This window comes from Primulina tabacum, chromosome 18, assembly GCF_025594145.1.
Source record: "Primulina tabacum isolate GXHZ01 chromosome 18, ASM2559414v2, whole genome shotgun sequence".
NCBI classification, from domain to species: Eukaryota; Viridiplantae; Streptophyta; class Magnoliopsida; order Lamiales; family Gesneriaceae; genus Primulina; species Primulina tabacum.
In genome coordinates, this window is record NC_134567.1 from 30,573,871 (window position 1) to 30,593,895 (window position 20,025).

Genomic DNA, 20,025 nt, shown 5'->3' on the forward strand with positions numbered 1-20,025 from the left:
AAATAAAAATAAAAAAAGGGGAAAACAGCAAATAATTTAAACTGTGTCGTATCATTTTCTATATATATTAAATTTAACACATTGCCTAACATATAGTACACCCCCTAGCTACTCCGAAAACATCTATACCAAAAATATGTTTGTTCTTACGGAATTTGGGCAATTTGAAGCAAAATTTTATGTAAAGACTGAGGCTTTGAGAAAAAAGGACAATGGTCGCTGCCTTTGATCTTGAAGACGCCTTCTGGTGGATTTTCTCTCACAAGCTTTTCTTGTACATCTGGTGAAAGAGCATAATCATCCAGCGTTTGAATGTAGAATCGACGTCCAATTCCATACTTTTCTGCTGATATAGACAGTTTCTCCATCATGGGGATAAGAGGAACGGGTCTTATCGAAACCATTGCTAAAGCAACATCCTGGAACAAGAAAATAAAATAATGCAGTTGGTCCAAGTGACAAGAAAAAAAAATCATATACTTCCTATTCTTAGATTGCGTTAAACGATCCAACAACCAAATTAAGTCAAATTCAAAATGCACCTGACAAGATGAATTCTAGTATTTCAGATTACAAGATAAAAGATGTCAAAACTTGAAGTTTGTCTACATTTCATTGGTTCATAGTGAAAATACATATTTAAAGGAAAACAAAGGATTTATAAACAGGCTCAACAATGCCAAACAACTTATGGTATGCCCGACATGAAAAAAAAAATGTGGACTTTTAAAAGGAAATGACATAGGCAATTGTTTTTTAAGATTATGAGTGGGTTTGGATATGAAGAGCGTTATTTATTTATTTTAAATCTTGCATTTGGACAAAAGCTATTTCCAGAAAGACTTCGTTTTACAAAACCGCGTCTACTTTTTTCTTAAAAAGCAACTAAAAAACTCTTTTCAATGAAGTACATTTCTAAGCTACATTCTTCTGTACACAAACTGATCCTATTCCTATGTTCCTATCGGAGACCACGTTTCATAGAGCCGTTAAGTTACTTCATATCCAACACAGAGGTAGCTCTAATTACTTTTATTCTGATTTCACTAAGCTATAACGACATATACTTGTTCGTGGTTGTAGTCATGAAAGACACAACAGATCATCATACTAAATCACTAAATGAAAATGAGTAGGTAATGAAGAAACGTTATGTACTGCTGAGTACATCTTTCACAAGTCTTAAATATGGTCCAAACTCCTAAAATTAAAGATTCCCAAAAAATAGAACGATGGATGTGAACTTACCTTAGCAGGAGATTGATTAAAATATAACCCATGCATTTGCTGTTTTTCGAACATGAATGCCGTTGGAGGATTGTCTTTACCATTACCATAAATTAGAGACTTCGACTCAGGTGAAAAAAGTTCTGCAGAACCAAGCTGCAAGAGAATTATGTCAATGCACGAAATAACAGAAAATGAATACCACAAAAGCAGGGTGTAGTCCACAAAACAAGCTAAATGGAAATGGGAAAATTCGCTGACAATTCATGACAGATGATAAAAGCTTACTTAATGGAGACCAACATGTTCATTTTCTATGAAGGAAACAGACAAAGTTTGAATTATTTTTTCATAGGTCAGTGGAAATCTAAAACGAAATTTTGAGAAATTCCAGATTCATTATGAGTACAATGTTCCAGTGATTTAGGACATATCATCAAGCTACTTCACAGAGAAAAGAAACTTTCAGACAGAACTTTAAACACACCTCTTCAGCAAACACATCAAAAGGCCTCTGCCCATTAGATATCATTGTAGCACAAAGGTAGATGGCTTTTGAGATCCTCTCCGGGAGATGCTCTAATGCATAGGAAATGCAAGCACCTCCACTACTGTGGCCAACCACTATTACCTGCAAAGACACACCTGTTACGCAGCCTGCAGCCAACGCCTGTTAACAGAAACTAAAAGCGGACTCTGAAATTAATCGACTATAAATTCCAAGTACTGCCTACCTTTTCATCCTCCGACAATTCCTGCAGAAAATCAATCAATGGTTTTGAGTATTCTGCCAGTGTGGCGACCTTGTTTGTATCAGTTAGATCAATACCAGATCCTGTTAGATCCAAGGCGGTAGGAAATAACCCTGATTCCTCGAGTAATGCAATACTTTTATACCAACACCAAGCTCCGAATCCTTCACCATGTACCAAAACAAATTTCTTCGTTTTGAGATTCTCCAAAAACTCTGGTAACTGTAAACGAGTAAAAAAAACATTTGATCATTAGATAACTTATAAAATAAATGAAAAAGATGATCCCTTATAAAGAGGTATTTAGGGGGTTGTGCTCGCCTAGAGAAAATGCTTGCAAAAATATCCTAACCAGCCAACTAACAAGTGATAAGTAACTCAGAATGGAGTTGTGGCACATCTTTAATCTGACAAGAAACCATATAAAAATCAAACCGCCCTTTGCACAAAGGTTTATTAAATACCCCAAATAAGTCTCATCGGGCCTAAAAATAAGAACCACCTTTCTATTTCTCAACGAAAAAGTTCATAAATCCCAACTTTTGGCACCCTTTGAACGGGTCATGAATCTTGGCCACACTTTCTATGTACGGCAAAAAGAATTAAATACAAAATAAGAGATAACATAAATAACTCAACCTTTTCCCTTTAGATCTTAATCGTGGCTAACCAAATTCAAAACAAAATCCAGCCACATAAGTGCCAGTAAATTAATAAGGAAATTAGCTGAGACTTCAAAAGAAGCAAAAACAAGCGCAAGGCACTACAAACAATATAAAATTTTTACCTTTTTATTATTAACAGGGGCGTTAGAAAAAGGGTCAGATAAATTGGTGGAGCGGCGGCGAGAGCTGGTGGATCCAATTCGCCTAGACATGGACCCACTCTCAAATCTCTGAGAAAGCTGATGCTGCTGAATAGCCATAGCAAGCGCTTGCCTGTGCAGCAATTCCTCCTCTGTTGCACCCTTCCTCTTCGACAAAGAACCCCTATTACTTCTTGATCCAATCCCACCATTCTTGATATCCTTCTTATGCATGCACATGAGCTTATTCCCCATTTCGGAAAAAGCAAAGATTAAATTTTTAACAAAACCCAGATATTATTTTTCTTGATTAGTCAGCAAAAAACCAGAGAGGCAGGAATAGGATTTGAGGGTAAGAGAAACAAGTAGGTTGTGGGGGAGAAGGGTGGTTTTATTTTTAGATTACTAACTAATAATGTAATTTTGCGGTGATTAAATTAACTAAAAATCCAAAATAAAATCGTGTGGGAACAAGGACCCGGAAACCATCTCAACTGCAAATTTAAGCAAGCAATTATGCAAGTAATCTTTTTCAACGTTCATTGTTTGTTTGCACTGGCTCCCATTGAGGTGAAGACAAAAGAAAGTTTATTTTATCTTTGTGTTTCTTGTTCTCTCGTTTCTTTATTTTTATGTTCTTGTCTTTTTTGCCATTGGATTCCATCACCATCATCATTCATAAAAAGGTCATAGAGAAACATTGATATTCCGATTTCATGATTAGTCATTTTAAGGAAAAAAAAATTTGTTATTATTAATATTAACAATCATTATTTGATGCGTCGCATTACGTTATCGAAATATAGATTTTTGGATCAAAGTTTAATATTTTATAAAGACTGTAATTTGAATTTTCGAATTCTCACATTAGAGTTCGGAATCTTCACTGATGAGTTGTTTATTCATTTCTAAAAAAAATTGGGTTTTATTTTGGTTGCCAAGTCAAAAAAGATGAGATAATTTAATGGCCTAAGAATTAGTTCATTGACCAGAAACAAACACTTCAGATTATAGAAGACTTAACGTGTCTGAAAGTGAGGTTCCATCAGTACGTATTCAACCTTTTTTCTAGGAAAAAGCACATGTATCTAAACTGTGCATGAAAGCAATATTTGGAATGTACGAACTCTCTTAGTTAAGAAACTATCATTTAATGACTAAAAATGACCAATTCACATTTTTAGTGATTAGATTAGATTGATTAAATATTTATAATTAAAGTATTAACATTAAGCTCTAGATTCTGAAAAAATAAAAAGACAACACAACTAGTCAGTTATATCATCCCAAGAAAGAGTAGGTTTTGTGATACGATTCGACTGAGTTCATATCTAAAATGAAAATTAATATTTTTGTCGATTCGTCTCACAAATTTGACATGTGAGACAATTTTGCAAGAGTTTTTTGCCTAAGAAGTCCGAGGAGACTTGTAACAACCCTGCATATTGTAATATAGAGCAATTTGTTTCACCCTTACTGAAGGGAAACATGAACCTTTACTCTGCAATACAGATGTTGTGAAGGAGAATTGCAACAAGCCAGTGAGACTTGTATTGGTATGTGACCACAACTTTTATATCGAAACAATGAGATATATGTTCTTAGACAATTAAATTCACATGCAAGCAGCCGAAAGTTCTTAAGAAAGCTTCTTAGGATCCTCCTCATCCTCATCAGAATCACCACTTTCTCGAAACCGTGGGTTTTTCTCCTGAAAATAAAAATGACAATGGAATAAGATGACCAGAAACAAGCGTTTTCCCCATAATTCTGTTGATTCTTAAAATACAAAACCCCAGTTTGGGAACGAGATTTTAAGTAATATATAAAGGTTAAAAAAAGTATTGTCCTATATTGACAACAAAAACTCACAGGTCTGGATTCATGCTCTGGAATTCTCCGGTATACATAATCTGACCTTCTCTTTGAGAACTCAGAAACCCCGTGGTCATCTTCCCGGTGTCGTTTACGAGGGTAATCTGTTTTTTCAAAGCATGGCAGAAACCAATGAGTTTTATACAAGACGACAAAGACAGTCTATGCCTCAACAAGAATAATACATCTGCCATGGCAATGAGGTCGCCCCTGATAATAGTTTCCATCATGTCCACCAACTACAAAAGTTGAAGGTTAGAAAAAAGTACGGTAGATTCATAGATACAAAGATTAAACACCAATATGCAGCTGATCCTCGAAGATATTCAATAAAACCACTAACTAATGCAAATACCATGCACCCATGTGTAGAGTTCATAGATTTTACTTTAGTCATAAAATATATCCTACAGAAAAGTATAAACTTCAAACATGTAAGAACAACATATACTTCAGCAGTTCAGTATTACAAGCAAGATGACGAACTTACTGGGTTTCAATATCTATGCATCCATAAGCAAATGCAAATCACACACAAGGACCATCAGGAAAAAATATTTTTTAACTGTGGCTAAATATTTATACAGAAGATTTTACGCGTGTGTGTGTTTTTTTTTAAGGAAATGGAGATTTTATGTGCGTTCCGTGGACACAAAGTGAAAGAATCCATTAAGGACCTTTAGTTTTGTGATTGAAGCCAAGTAAATCGATTATAAAATTGTATGCCTACTTATGGTCAGGTGTCATAAAAGGTGGAAATGAACTGGAACCATAAACCACTAGCTGCCTCTGTGCTTCCAACTCTTTTGGTACTAATTTACCGTAACCACCTCTACGTATGATAAATCAAGGAAACTATCAAAATTTCATGTCATTTTATTTACAGACAGATATTAAATAACAGTATACCTAAGGATATTCCTGATCTTTTTCCTATATAATCGTAAGTCATAAAAATGTCAACCAATATACAAGCCAAAAACAAGATTTCAAACATGAAGTGAAGAGTCCACAGAACACAACTCGGTGAAAGGCGAATCAAGAAAGGGAAGGGACGGCGCCTAAAAAATCCAGTAAGACATGATATTGATGATAAAGGCTTGAAGCTATCTGTTCGACAGAACTATAATATAAGTCTGATCACATTTCCAAAACCGATTATTTCAATTCTGATAGACGATGGAACCATAACGATATATCTCATGAGGTAATGAAACTAATAAAATTAAATTATTCGATGATTTTATCACAAAATTTTACGAATATTTTATATTTAACTAAAACAAGAATTAAAAATATGGTTAGAATTAAATTACGAAAATTAAACAGTTTTAATTGCACAAATTAGGTCGTCTAATTATCCTCGTGACCTTAGTACTTATGCCTAAATACAATTTCAGTTATGATTTCACATAGTTTTGGATCTAATTTTATTTATAGGAAATTAGGAACAAAAATCAAAAAATGGTTTTGCTTTTGATTATTTAGAGACTGTTCCGATTTTGGTTAATGGTTCCGTCAACTACAATATAGTAATGCTCAACTCAAAAATACATAGTAGTTCTCACAGAATTCAAAGAATAAAAAATCTTTGCACAGAATAATAATAATTTCAACTGAATAAAATCAAGCATGAATCCAAAAATTTAAGAAGTTGCAAGAATAGTTGTTCTAAACAATAGCCTAAAAGGATATCTGGATCATAGTCAGTCCGATATTCATCCCTCACCTGGTAAAAAGAATCAATTAGTTCTAAATTGATTAGGAGGGTGAAGAAAAATTTATTTGTATCACCTGCCCACCACTTCGGCCACAACCCCACTGCCTGCACTCTTGAAACCCCCAATCAAAATCAACACGAATAGGACGATCATCAAGAATTGTACCACTAATATATTTCACACAATCTTCGGTATCATCTCTGGAGTAGTACCTGACAAGCACTAGGTTCCAACATGAAACGATGAAACTGAATGATATAAAACAGCCTCGCATATCATTTTATCTCAAAGAGTATGGGATAACAACATAAAGCAATCAAGTATTAGAGAAACTTAAAAGCTACGTAACAGAAATGGAAAAAAATTAACCTGTAATTTAAATCACCTCAAAGACATAAATTAGCATCTAGCTATATAGACAGAAGACATAAATGAGCAGAAATAGGATATCAGAATTGGACAAAATTGCTACTCTTGGTGTTACTACAAAAGAAAAGAATTTTCTTCAACATTCACCAGAGAATATATTTTTAAGAAGTATATGACGGCATATACTCATAAATATATCGATATATTAATTTTGAAGAAAAGTGACCCAACATTTGGCACATAATTCAACTTAATCATATGCTAGGAAAATGTGTGTATGAACTGTGAACCATAGAAAGACTGTAGGCCGGTATCTATGTGTGGCCTGTGCTCAAAAATAGGTATAACCCATAACTATCACCAACTAATAGTTATTCATCTAAATAATGATCCATGTCCAATGAAACCCACAAAACAGCCCAATTTTCAATGCATCGATCAATTCATCGGGGTCAGTCACAACATTCTAAAAAATAAACATAAAAAAAAGCAGCACAGAAACAGATGAAATCAATTTAATAAACTTCCAACCCATCTGATGTCACTTTTTATTTCTCAGATGAGCAAGGCAAGGAAATGGTTAAAAACTTTCCGTGTGCAACTAATACCCAAGGAACTAGAGTTTATCAATTAATGTAAAGGCTTACACAACAAAGCAGAATCCACATGGTGTTTTAGAGTTTTTATCCAAACCCATGGCTATCTTCTTAATCTCTCCAGCTCGAGCGAATAGCTCATACACTTGCTCCTCTGTGTGTAAAATGACATGTTTCCAACATAAAGTGTGGTCGAGCTTAACAGAACCTCTTCAAATTCTTCTTGTGTCCCGGAAAACCTCCTATCTCGATAAGCTGATATCTTGTTCTGATCCTAAGGCAATGTTAAAACAATAAATATAGTAAATTCAAATTGACTACGCACCAAGAACAAGAAGTTAAAAGTAAACCGCCTACAATTTCTGAAGAATGTGGTACCACATTTACTTCTGAATGATCAACAACTTCACAAATGCCCAACAGAAATTAGCAACAGATAATGGACGAACCTAGAAGCTTATACCGTGCAATATCAAAATGCCAAAAATATAAAAATCAAAAACTGTATCAAAAGAAACCGCGCAAAAATCGTGAGGTTGAGGTGAAAATCAAAGCAAAATTCCGTGAAGCATAAAGCACAACACTTTATGACGAACAAACAGAAACCTCAAAATCCCCATCTGCGAATTCGATTTCGATACTGCAAGTGCTTCATAATGCCCTCAAATAGTTCAAGAGCGTGCATTAGATGGAAAAAAACGCGAATTACCTTAAAGAGGGAGGCCATCAGAAATTTCTACAAGACAAACCACAAAATGAATTCCTGAGAAATTAAAACCAAAAGTAGCAACGATGACACAGATAATATATATCAGATTGACCGACGCGCCGTGTAATCGAACCGAAGAGTTATTGGCAGCAGTGAAGGACAGTTGGCCGCTGGTGACGACGAGTGACTAGGCTTGGGTTCAGGTTGTTCCGGGCTTCGGTTCTTTCTGATCCTGGGGCCTCTTCTTTTTGAATAAATTTCTGGGCTTCTTTCTAAATATTATACACATACATTATATTTTCAAATTTAAATATTGAAAATATCCTACATATTTTTGACATCACACATTACTAATTTCTTTGTTTTATTGTACAAAATGATATCGAACCGAAAATTTAATGCTTTGTTGAACATTTTATATATCCTCGAATAAATTTATTAGTATTTACACCAGTCCACCTAAAAAGTATCAGAACCAAATTGAGGCTGAAAATCCTTTACAGATATTTTCATACGAATGTTGCAAAATTACATTATCTTGCTTATCTTCAATAAATAAAGAAGAAGAAAAAAGGACAAGTAGTTGCATCTTCCTCGCTGATTGCTACAACTTGGCCGTAGAAATATTGGCAAATGGTTTCTCCGGTTTCCTCTGCTCCACCGAGTTTTAAGCCGCCGGCGCCGCTGCCGCCGCGGCCGTCCACTAAAGCTCATTGTCTTCACTTCCCTGTAAGTTTCAGCTGTTTAATTCCACCCTTTTGGCGACGCTTATGACAAACCTACATGATGATTAATGAATGCATTAGGTCTGCTTGATGTTTGAATTTTCAAATTTTGTTAGTAAAGATTCAACGATTCCAAGAATTGAAGTTAGATTTTGATTACTTAAGTTTGGTTCGTTTATAACATTACTTTGTAATTTTTACCAACCCAAAAAGAGTTCTTGCCTCGATCATTAGTTCAGGTAGTCGTGATTTATGGTGATTTGATCACGCCTTTGAATGGCTCCCTCCCATAGTTATGTGGGAGAAATTGACATGTTAGTAATGTGGAGGGAGCATAGGTAAACAGGATTGAATTAGAAGTTCTGATGGGTGCAAAAGCAACTACTATCTCAGGAATTTGAAAATTTCTAACTATAAAGCTTCAGTTGTGCAGCAAAGCAATTTGTATCCATGGCGTAAGATAATGCAGTCTTTTCCAATGTGTAAAAGCAATATGTTCAAAGTACATTGCAGCCAAGTGAAAGTAGAAGAGAACCTAGTGGATGAAGCCTGTGAATTAGTGAATGGAACAGAACTTACCATCGGAAATGAAGCAGACTGTATTCAAGCTTATCTTTTCAGGGCGGTGAAGAACAATAATGGAACGGGGATTTTGCTCTTGTCTGATATTTTAGGTTTTGAAGACTCCGCCACCAGAGATTTTGCCTACCGTGTCGCCTGCAATGGTTACAAGTAAAACCATTTCCTTTTCTCGTTCTGATTTTGTTTTTGATTCGGTTCAGCTAAAGCTTGTTATGTTTCTCACAGAACCAATTGTGTAGGCGCTTGACTCCTCGCGTTAAAAAAAAAATTAACGGAAAGTGGATGGTGGCATTAATGCGTTTTCTGATTCTTTTTTAATCTAAATTATTTGCAGTGTCCTAGTTCCAGATTTGTTTAATGGGGATCCATGGAGAAAAGATAGGCCAGAGGCTTTGTTAGAAGAATGGATCTCTAAGCAGGAGCCACAGCGCATAGTAAAAGATGTATTAGCATCTGCCGAATGGATGGTTAATGAATTTGCGACTGTTGGAATTTCAAAAAAGCTTGGAATCATTGGTTTTTGCTTTGGAGGTGGTCGAGTTATCGATGTTCTAGCACAAGATCAGGGGTCCTATTTTGGAACGGGGGTCTCATTTTATGGCACGAGGATAAACTCTTCTGTTGCTAGCAATATAAAGGTGCCTCTACTGTTAATCGCAGGTGACAATGACGCACTTTGCCCAGCTGACGTTTTGGAAGAAATTTCGACGAGTAACAAGGAATCAAAGATGGTCATTTTTGGAGGAAGGGGTCACGGGTTTGGTCACAGGCCTCTGACTCCTGAAGAAGATGAAGATGCGGAGGAAGCTTTTATGGTAATGAGAAATTGGCTTAATGATGGCTTGCTTGTAAATAACTGACAGAAATACATAGAGATCTGTAAAAGTGCGTGTATCACTTGAGTTCTGTTCTATCTTCTACAGATGGAAAAAATGTATCTTGTTTTTTTAAAGGAGAGAATAGAACATATGGTATTGTGTTTTTTTAAAGGAGAGAATTGTTAAGATTAGGTCTCATATGAGTTACAAATCATCGACACTAAAACTCGATTACAACATAAGAGTTAATACGCAGATTTACATACATGTATCTGAAATATGACATCAAGCATCCATATGGGAAATGCAGCGAGGGGAAAAAGGGAAATAGAACAAAACCGAGACTCGATTTTTTTTCCTTTGTGGGATTGTTAACCCGAGACCTATTCCCAAACTTGGACCATGGTGCGAAATGAATAAAAGTCAACGACACTGAAACTTGATTGTCAGAAATGACTACCAAGTCGAGAAATATAATTCATACAAAAACAAAATAAACCTCAAAATACAAATAATGTACAGAAGAAATTTCACTAATCACTTGAGTATGAAAAACCAGATGCAACGTAAAAGTTTAAACCAAATAAATAAAACTTATATTCCCGTAACAATTCAAATTCACCGTCACAAGGCTTCCAACATAAGTTATAGGAGACAAAAAGGTAAACAAAGGGTAACAAAAATTGACACCGCTGATTAAAGAAAGTGCTTCCTCTAGAAGACCAACTCATGAGGTTTCATGCCATCCTTGAGTGAGAACCTTGCACCCAAATAAGCCTTCAATTCAGGGACAGACTCGATAGCTTTTAGCAAAGGTGCATCAGTAGCTTTTTGATCATCCTTCTTCTCTGTAGGGAGTGGAGTTTTATCCTACACATTTGGACGGACCATTTACACCATTAGATGGGGATAACAGCCAAGAATAAAAGTCTGGCAATTCATTAAAAAGTTTACCTGTTTCTCTGCCTCGAAGAATTCATTTTCCCCCTTCGTCTTCTTCTTCTCAACTTGTTTGGCAAAGTACTTGTCATCAAACTTCTCCAAGTTTACCCCAGCAACATCAACCTTTGTGGATGTTCCAATAACGTATGACTGGTTCACACGTCTGAGAGGAACACCATTGATCTTGAATGGACCTATGGAATTATTATCCAACAAAAAAATGTGTGACCTAAATAAAAGTACCGGTTTTGTATGTCATGGGAATGCTAATGAAAATGAATACCCAAAGTATCTCCCAAGATCAAATTCTGGTTTCAGATAATGCCAATTTCAAACAATATAATTCTAATTAATCACTGATAAGCCAAAAAAGAAACTACGGATAAACGAAAGCAACAAAATTTCTGAAAACTGACAGTCACAAACTCAAAATATCACAAACAGTTACAGCGTAACATAACTACATTGCAAAGAACAAATTTTTTTTACTATTCATCGAATACAGATTATGAAACCAAAAAAATGATTACCTCGATAAAATGTATGTAGAGATTAATAAGGCTGCGGAAATGAGGAAACTTAGAGGATACGAATTTCAAAATATTTACTCACCAGTGACAAGGAGCAAGCCAGAAGAAAGTTGCTTCAAGAAGACAACCCTTTTCCCCTTAAACCTTCCAGCCAATACAATCAACACAGTCCCAGGAGTAATACTTGCTCTAAATCCAGAAAAGACAACAAAACTATCAGCAAACAACAAATCTCAGTTGAAAAACAAGACTGAGAGGAAAAATCTTTAATACAACCTGAGCTTGGTAGGCTTGGGCTTGCGCTTGTTAGAGAGCGGTTTCTTGACGTCATCAGCCGGGTAAAACTTCTGGGCCTTCTCCGCCACGGGAGCGGGGGCCGCCGCCTTCTCGTGGTGGGGGAATTTGCCCCCGTTTTTCTGTTTAATAGCCCAGAGTCCACGTTTGTGGTACGTTACAGATCGAGAGTATTTTCGTATCCCGCGGATGACTTCCGGGTTACGGGTAGCTCTTGGGGTAGTCTGCTTCGGCGCCATTTCAAGCTCTCGAGGGTCGAAGTGCGAGAGAATTAGGAGGAGGAAACCCTAGTAACTAATATATTCGACCAGATTTATGGAAACCTAATTGGGCCGACAGAGGCCTATGGGAATTGGAAAGTTCGTAAACAATATGGCCTTGCCAACAAAGGCCTTATATTATAAAACTTTGGGCTTAAACCAATAGTAGCCCAACCTTAGTTTTCCTTGGTCCTGCTTGAAAACGTCTCTAAACGACAATAGAAAACTTTGTCCATATAACTTTACTAGTTTAATTTAAATGACAAATTTGAACCCAACCGAATTATATAAATTCATATATATTATCTGAAAACAAAATTACGCCCTTTTTATTTTTACTTACATTTCCATTGATGTGTTATGATCTCAATTATCCTCTTCATGACATCGAATACGATAAAAAGTATGGGTAATTTTTTTTATGAGACGATATCACGTATTTAAATCTGTCAGACTTATTAATCTATTCCATATTTAAAGTAAAGTAATACTTTTAACATAAAATATAATATTTTTTATGAGTTGGGTCATAGCAAATATCAATCTCACAAAATTAAATCATGAGACGGTTTCAAATTAGTTTTTATGGAAAAAAATCGTTTTGACTTTATTTATCTCCGACTCCATGAGAAATTTGAGGGAAAAAACACAAATTGCATTAAATTTCCAGGAAAAATCTGAATAAATAATGGCTAAGCGATACCATGTGTAGTAGGATATCAAATTGGTAGAGTAAACGAACATATGACAATGATTATGAATTTCATTTCCTCTATCAATATTTTCTCTGATAAGTCTGTCGCATAAAATATGATCAATACGATTTACTTAACTAACATAATTTATAATAATGTCTTGGATCAGAATTTTACCCAATACACAACGAAAAATAATTTTAACTCGAAAAATAATGTAAAAAACAAAAAACAAAATGATAACGACCGAAGGACATTGTGCATCCCAACAACATGGACATGTGTAAAAGTCAGCAGTACAAACACAAATGATAACGACCGGAGGCCATTCTTCATTCTAACGACATGTTCATTTCTGAGAGTAACATGTATGCATGCATGCATATATAATAAATATAATTTTTTTTAAGCAAAAACGAAACTAGATTCATTATCACAGATCAAGCAATAATACATCATAAATCAAACTCACCACATCTGCATATACACAACTGGTGGTCATGAATATGAACTACCCGATTCGTTAATCGTTAGATAATTATAATTTATTCAGATATATTACAAAAATCCAAGATTGTACGTGAAAGGCCTCACAACTAATATTTTTCTTGAATTTAGAATTATCATTGCATGTGGGAGAGTCGAATGCCGAAGAATTTATACTCAAAATCAACATCCAAGGCAAACATATTCAGGTCAGTTGAAAATGGACGTATGTAGAGTTGTGTAGCTCCGAATATATGCAGTGACTTGAGTGGAGAACAGCACGTCGGTGTCCCGAAATGGGCTAATGAGATTAAAAAAAAAAAAAAAAAGGATGAGGATAGCTTTAGCTTTTGTTATAAACCACTCTTTTTTCTTTGACTAATAATTGTGAAATTCTTGATCAAAAGTTTAAGTACCGCGTCTACATTGAAAACTATCCATTTCGAATATACAAAAATTCTTATAAAACTGTTTTATAGGTCAATTTCGTTATATGGATATTTAATCAGATCTAATCATAAAAAAATATTATTATGTCAAAAATATTAATTATATTGTATGTATAGATCAGACTGACATGTGACGACTTACAAAGACCAACTCATTTGATAATATATTTCAATTACAAACTAATTCACGAACTTATTTAAGAGAGTGATTGTAAAATATTATGTTTACTTTATAGCTTATGAAAACATATTATAAATGGAAAATATTTGAAAATAAAAGTGAAAATTTGAAGGAAAAAAGTAAGTAGATAATTTGGTGAATAAGTGATTATAATTAATTTTTTCATAATCGGATCGGATTATCAAACTAAACTTACTTGAAAAAATGGTCCAACCGAGGACCGATTTAATCGGACAGTTGGAACAGAATACTTTTATATTATATAAATTATTAATGCCATATTATAAATAATATACTTTAAGACATAAAATATGTATATAAATAGACAATAAATATATTTATCGGAGATTTTAAAAACTAAATAACTATTTACATATATTAAAAATACTAATTATTTGAAATTTTTAAAAAATTCAAATTAAATAACCTCTAGTTCTACTAAAATAATATTTTTAACGAAATCCAAATTTCAAATTATTATGTATATATATAATCAAATATTAACTTTGAGGTTTTAAATAAGAAAAGTAATTTTTCAAAAAAAATTCGAAAATCGGTTTATCGGTTCATAATCGGTCTGACCGGATTTGATCATTTTGACTACTAAAACGAATTTTGATTGTGTTTTGGACCGAACTCGTGACTTATTACCAGCTAATTGAACTATCCGCTTTTGAAAACACTGATTTTAATACGATTTTTTTAATGAAAAAATATTCTTATTGAGACCAACTTTTGGATTTATATTATATCAAACATAAACATGAGAAGAGCAAAATTTGAGGTTAAAAAATTTAAAGAAGAAATAGAAGTTTTTTCAGGGGGAAAAAAAAAAGAAAAAAGAAGAAATATATAAATACCGAATTCTGACTTCCACCAACTCCGAACCTGTCAAACGAAATTTGGAAATGTTTTATTTATTTCCCCAACATATATTTTAAATTTCAATTAATTGGTTTGACTTATTTTCGTTCGTAGACTCAGATACGTATTTGCAAAAAAATAGAGCTTCGGCTTCGGCTTCGGCTTCGGCTTCGGCAGTTGTTGACTCTGAGTACCGGCCATTTCTCTTCTTTTCATATGCACACATCGAACTAGGAACTTGCTCTCAAACTGTGCCCATTCTTCTCCACTGGGATGGCCTGGGAAGCCTCTCAAACTGATCCACAACTAGTTGGCCACCAGCCACCACCGCTGGCGGCGGAGGAGACAGAATGGCCACTACCGCAAAAACTGGAATCTGCTGCCGAGAAACCGCTGGAGTCGGTGGATAAAGAGACTCTCACTCCTTTCCCTGTTGAAGAAAAGCTGAAGGAGGCCATTGCGGTGACAGAAAAAAGCACCCCACTAGATCCGTCGTCTTTGGAACCGCCGCTTGCGGGGGAGTGTGTTTCTCTCACACTAACGGAAACTGATTCCGCTTTCTCGGAGTCTCGGACGCTAGTTTCTGCTTTAGAAGCGCAACCTCAAAAATCTGAACCTTCCAAAACTCTATCCAAAGAAGCTGCACGGTCCGAAGATGAGAAACCGATTGGAAAGGAAAAGGTCCCTGTGGCTTTGGGTTCTTTCAAGGAAGAATGCAACAAGCCTACAGATCTCTCGCATTTCGAGCGCAGAACACTTGAAGAGTTCAAATATAATGTACAAGAAGTTCTTAAAGTTGGCCTTTTTTCCTCGGACACTCCGACTGCGCCTGAAGAAGTGTCCATTTGGGGTGTGCCCTTGTTGAAAGATGAACGGAGTGACGTGATTTTGCTCAAGTTTCTACGAGCCCGCGACTTTAAAGTTCAAGAATCATTCGACATGTTGAAGAACACGATAAAATGGAGAAAGGAGTTTAACGTTGACGAATTAGCGGAGGAGGATTTGGGTGATGATCTTGAAAAGGTTGTGTTTATGCAGGGACACGATAAAAACGGACACCCGGTGTGTTATAATGTTTATGGGGAATTTCAGGATAAAGAGTTGTATTTCAATACGTTTGCTGATGAGGAAAAAAGAACGAAGTTTTTGAGGTGGAGAATTCAGTTTCTTGAAAGAAGTATTAGGAGATTGGACTTTAATCCTGGCGGGATCAATACGATTTTTCAAGTTAGTGATCTCAAGAATTCTCCCGGACTGGGGAAAAGGGAGCTTCACATTGCGACAAAGCAGGCTTTGCAGATACTTCAGGATAATTATCCTGAATTTGTGGCAAAGCAGGTATTGATTTCATTGATATATTTACTGTATTTATTTATTATAGGTTTTGCCTTTGGTGCAATTCTGAGAAATCACGAGACCATGAAGTGATACAACTGCGATCTGAAATCAATAGATGCTGTTCTTCGGATTGTATCATAACTTTGGTCTCTATTGAACTCTCTGTGTTACGGCAAATGCGTCCTATTACACCAACATACTCGGTATTTAGACCATAACATCAAATGGTTCTTTGCTATATATAAGGGAGCACATGTGTTGATTCTTTGTCGGTAGTTCATCGGTGTAGATATTTGATAAGAAAACTTGGAATATAACGTTGATACTTTATCAGTTTGTGTGAGTGTTGATATTGGATAAATTTATGAAGCCGGTAGTTGCTATATCTGCCTATGCTCAGGTTTTGGTTGGATGATGACTTGTGTTTCCATGTAATTTAATGAAATCTTGATACCCCTATGTGAGTGTGTAATAATCCTTTGTTGCTTTTAGGTTTTCATCAATGTCCCTTGGTGGTACTTGGCGTTCTACACAATGATCAGCCCTTTCCTGACTCAGAGGACCAAAAGTAAATTTATGTTTTCTGGATCAACAAAGACTGTCGAAACTCTTTGCAAGTGCGAGAAGTTTTATACATGAATATCTCTCACTGTGATTTTAGAGCACTATGCATAGTATGATTAACCTGGTAATTTGATTTGTGCAACAGGTATATATCGCCGGAGCAAGTGCCGACTCGATATGGTGGCCTTCATGTGGATTTCTGTGAATGCAACCCTGAGTTCTCTGTCGATGATCCAGCCACAGAGATCACTGTGAAACCTATGACTAAGGCAAACTGTGGAAATCATAGTAAACGAGGTCTGGTTAACGCTGTCGTGAAGCTGTAACTGTCACTATTGATTGACATTTAGAGTAAAAGATTAGCAGTTTCCTTTGTGTAATTGGGTTTCTTTTTACCTGCAGAAATGCACTCTTGTTTGGGAGCTTCGTGTAGTGGGCTGGGACGTGAGCTACTGTGCCGAGTATATACCAAATACAGAACGTAGAAGGTACACGGTGATCATACAGAAGACCAGGAAGATGGCTCCAACTGATGAACCGGTTGTGTCTGACAATTTCAGTGTTTCCGAGCTCGGTAAGATATTACTCACCATTGACAATCCCACTGCCAAGAAGAAGAAGCTTTTTTACAGGTTCAAAGTTGCACCCTATGTTGACTGACGTAACAGGGCCAGGAAGCTCTAGTTTTCGAGTAAACTCTTTGCTCATCTACCATTTTTTGAATGCATGGATTTACTTCTCTCAGTGATAAACAATGTTTTCTGATTGATCGTTTGTATTTGTTTTGCGGTCATTTTCACCCTCGTCAATTATCGTGTTCTAAGTGGAAGCAGAAATACACCTGCTATTGTGTTTGAAGCCCTCCGGAAATCAAAATATTGTGGTTAAAGGGCCTGTCGAGAAACATCTATGGGGCTGGCTGGTAAATATGTTGAAGATGTGCGTGTTCCATTATAGAACATTTTCCCCTTAGTTTGGTTATTTTTGCTGTATTCTCTGCCTTGCATGGTCTTGTAGCTCTATGACAACAATACACGTGTATTTTACGTGATGGGAATATGTTTTTTGTTATTTTCTGTTTGATAAACATATATATTTTTGTATCATTGGAAATCCATTTCGATGATATGTATTGAATTTCAACTCATTCGGTATTTGTTGTGTGTGTGTGTGTGTGTGTGTGTGTAAATTCTAGTATGCAACCTATTTTTCATCATGCTCCTGTTTATTCCTTGATGTATTCTTTGAGTCCCTTAACCTGTCAACCGCTCAATCTTCTTCGTTTCTTAAGCAATTATCAATTTCAATGGTTATAATGACATTAGGTTTGGTTCGGTGGTCTATCATCTAATCTTGAATGTGACCTATTATGACAGGAAACACTTTCTTTCTCTTTGACATTTGTGTCCAAACATGATTAGCTTTCATTTCTCTGTCTTTATTAATCAATAATAGACTCTGTTGATGCAACACCCCCACAAATTTCTGTTGTAACTACACTATTTGTAAAGTGATGACATGATCATTCTATGCTACACATGGACTGCTACTATCTTGTATTTATGTATAAGATGTTCGCATAAACAACTTAATTCAAAACAAACAATGTGAGGCATATCATTATTTTTTTTGTTTTGAATTGAGATGTTCGCTAGAACATTTTATACAAAATATTACTCTCGCTGTAACACGGACCAAACCGTGATTACAAAGGTTAAGTGGTTGCAAATATATTCCATTATGTGTGGTCGTTATCGGGCATGCATTTCGGCGCAAGACATGATGGTGGACCATCATTTTATTGATCTTTGGGTTTCACTTGTCAAGTCTTCTTTCTTCAAAATTCCACCTGTCCGGTAAAAGTTCACTTGTCAATAATGGTGCTTGAGATCTACGTATAGGTAGCAACATGTGCTGTTTCGATAAGGCACATGACAATTAATGAGTTAATCCGCTGCCATGCTGCCATTGTGTTTATTGAACTCCTGCAATTTCTGTTGCTAAAATTTATTGAACCGGTGTTCGACAGTTCTGTATATGTAATTTGACATTTAAGTCTTGTTTCCAATAATGGTGTCATACTGCCGCTATAGTTTTATGGCACTGCAAATTTTGCAGCTGGATTATTTAATGCAATACGCTGTTTTAATGAACCGAATACCTACCTAAGAATAGATAGCTAGATGGACACAAACAGGACAGGACCACCGACAGTGGATTCTTGTGATCGATGGAATCTGCCGAAACACATTGGTGCCATTGAAGTGTCGGAGTCAATACCAGAAGATGTGGAGAGGCCAAACTACAACATATGAAAATTGAACTCAGCCTCACATTGCATATGGATTGTCAGGACATAAGCATCCTATAATTTTGAACTAAAAGCCGTATTCATTCACCTTCTCTGTATTTATTATATTAAGTGTCAAATTTATTGAAAAATGTCGTTTTTAATTTTAGTGTCACCAATGTCCGAACTTTTGCTTCTATTACAAGTTGCTTTCTTCTTTCTTTCTTTTTTTTCTTCTTTTTTTTCAATGAATGAGCCTCCATTCGTACATATCAAAGTTGCATTCCATTGTAAAATGAATTATATTAATATGAATTCGACCGATGAATCATTACCCCCAACCCCTTTAAAACTTTTGAAAACACAATCATTTCTCTTGTTAATCATGATTAGTTCGTGCTTGACTTTGGCTTAGTTGTTATTGCCAACCGTGCTTCGTCTCTTTTATCACTACCGAATAATTTTATTTAACCACAAAGGGGAATCTGAGGGGCAATCATTGACATTGGTGGGTACATTGAATTCAAATTATAATTAAGAAAAATTTGCCATTTCATTTGGAGAATATATATATATATATATATATATATATATATTTATATTGTTATTGTTATTGTTGCCGTTCACTGAAAAAACGAGGCCTTGGCAACAATTAGAAAAACCGTCGCTAATTTTAGGTCATCTTCAACCCAAAACTCTATTTTAAAGCAACTCTACTCTAAAATAGTGCAGTTTCTGCACCAAATACAATATCCATCTCCAACACATATACTTCAAATCTTGCTTTAAAACAAAATATTATCGTAATATTCTTTTTTATTTTATTTATTTTATTTTTTATAAATTATTAAATATTTTTTTTAAATTTAGTGACATATTTATAATTACATTTTATATTGAATATATTTAATATTATATTTTTAATAAATGTGATAATATTACAAAAATGATTA

General features: G+C 35.2%; 3 protein-coding genes and 2 pseudogenes across 4 annotated transcripts; 2 read left to right on the plus strand and 3 right to left on the minus strand.

Moving 5' to 3' along the window:
* Positions 1–22: 22 nt before the first annotated feature.
* Positions 23–3,413, minus strand: LOC142533399 (putative methylesterase 12, chloroplastic). Its single transcript, XM_075640150.1, has 5 exons — positions 2,767–3,413; positions 1,962–2,201; positions 1,715–1,858; positions 1,249–1,383; positions 23–419 (listed from the first exon to the last, which is right to left on the minus strand). Exons 1-5 carry the CDS (start codon positions 3,037–3,039, stop codon positions 147–149), a joined length of 1,065 nt encoding a protein of 354 aa, XP_075496265.1. The 5' UTR covers positions 3,040–3,413; the 3' UTR covers positions 23–146.
* Positions 3,414–4,112: 699 nt separating this feature from the next.
* LOC142532189 (nuclear cap-binding protein subunit 2-like) lies at positions 4,113–8,420 on the minus strand (annotated as a pseudogene).
* Positions 8,421–8,548: 128 nt separating this feature from the next.
* Positions 8,549–10,377, plus strand: LOC142532188 (uncharacterized). 2 transcript variants are annotated; one of them, XM_075638467.1, is made up of 3 exons: positions 8,549–8,783; positions 9,205–9,511; positions 9,696–10,377. In XM_075638467.1, the coding sequence occupies exons 2-3, from the start codon at positions 9,243–9,245 to the stop codon at positions 10,219–10,221; spliced, it is 795 nt and encodes a 264-aa protein (XP_075494582.1). In that variant the 5' UTR covers positions 8,549–8,783; positions 9,205–9,242; the 3' UTR covers positions 10,222–10,377. The 2 variants fall into 2 exon arrangements, with proteins under 2 accessions (XP_075494582.1, XP_075494581.1); XM_075638466.1 differs by having other exon boundaries at positions 9,213–9,511.
* Positions 10,378–10,696: 319 nt separating this feature from the next.
* Positions 10,697–12,233, minus strand: LOC142533378 (large ribosomal subunit protein eL6-like). Its single transcript, XM_075640121.1, has 4 exons — positions 11,928–12,233; positions 11,734–11,840; positions 11,134–11,315; positions 10,697–11,049 (listed from the first exon to the last, which is right to left on the minus strand). The coding sequence occupies exons 1-4, from the start codon at positions 12,182–12,184 to the stop codon at positions 10,894–10,896; spliced, it is 702 nt and encodes a 233-aa protein (XP_075496236.1). The 5' UTR covers positions 12,185–12,233; the 3' UTR covers positions 10,697–10,893.
* A 2,732-nt stretch (positions 12,234–14,965) lies between these two features.
* On the plus strand, positions 14,966–17,929 carry LOC142532887 (patellin-3-like; annotated as a pseudogene).
* Positions 17,930–20,025: the final 2,096 nt, after the last annotated feature.

Excerpts from the sequence above, each read along its gene's own strand:
- LOC142533399 (XM_075640150.1), bottom strand. The coding sequence starts at position 3,039 with ATGGGGAATAAGCTCATGTGCATGCATAAGAAGGATATCAAGAATGGT. Across the intron at positions 2,202-2,766 it reads CCCCTGTTAATAATAAAAAG|TTACCAGAGTTTTTGGAGAA; the intron begins GTAAAAATTTTA and ends ACTCGTTTACAG. Across the intron at positions 1,384-1,714 it reads TTGATGTGTTTGCTGAAGAG|CTTGGTTCTGCAGAACTTTT; the intron begins GTGTGTTTAAAG and ends ATTCTCTTGCAG.
- LOC142532188 (XM_075638466.1), top strand. The coding sequence starts at position 8,688 with ATGGTTTCTCCGGTTTCCTCTGCTCCACCGAGTTTTAAGCCGCCGGCG. Across the intron at positions 8,784-9,212 it reads CTCATTGTCTTCACTTCCCT|CAAAGCAATTTGTATCCATG; the intron begins GTAAGTTTCAGC and ends TCAGTTGTGCAG. Across the intron at positions 9,512-9,695 it reads GTCGCCTGCAATGGTTACAA|TGTCCTAGTTCCAGATTTGT; the intron begins GTAAAACCATTT and ends AATTATTTGCAG.
- LOC142533378 (XM_075640121.1), bottom strand. The coding sequence starts at position 12,184 with ATGGCGCCGAAGCAGACTACCCCAAGAGCTACCCGTAACCCGGAAGTC. Across the intron at positions 11,316-11,733 it reads TGGCTTGCTCCTTGTCACTG|GTCCATTCAAGATCAATGGT; the intron begins GTGAGTAAATAT and ends ATAATTCCATAG. Across the intron at positions 11,050-11,133 it reads TCTTCGAGGCAGAGAAACAG|GATAAAACTCCACTCCCTAC; the intron begins GTAAACTTTTTA and ends CCAAATGTGTAG.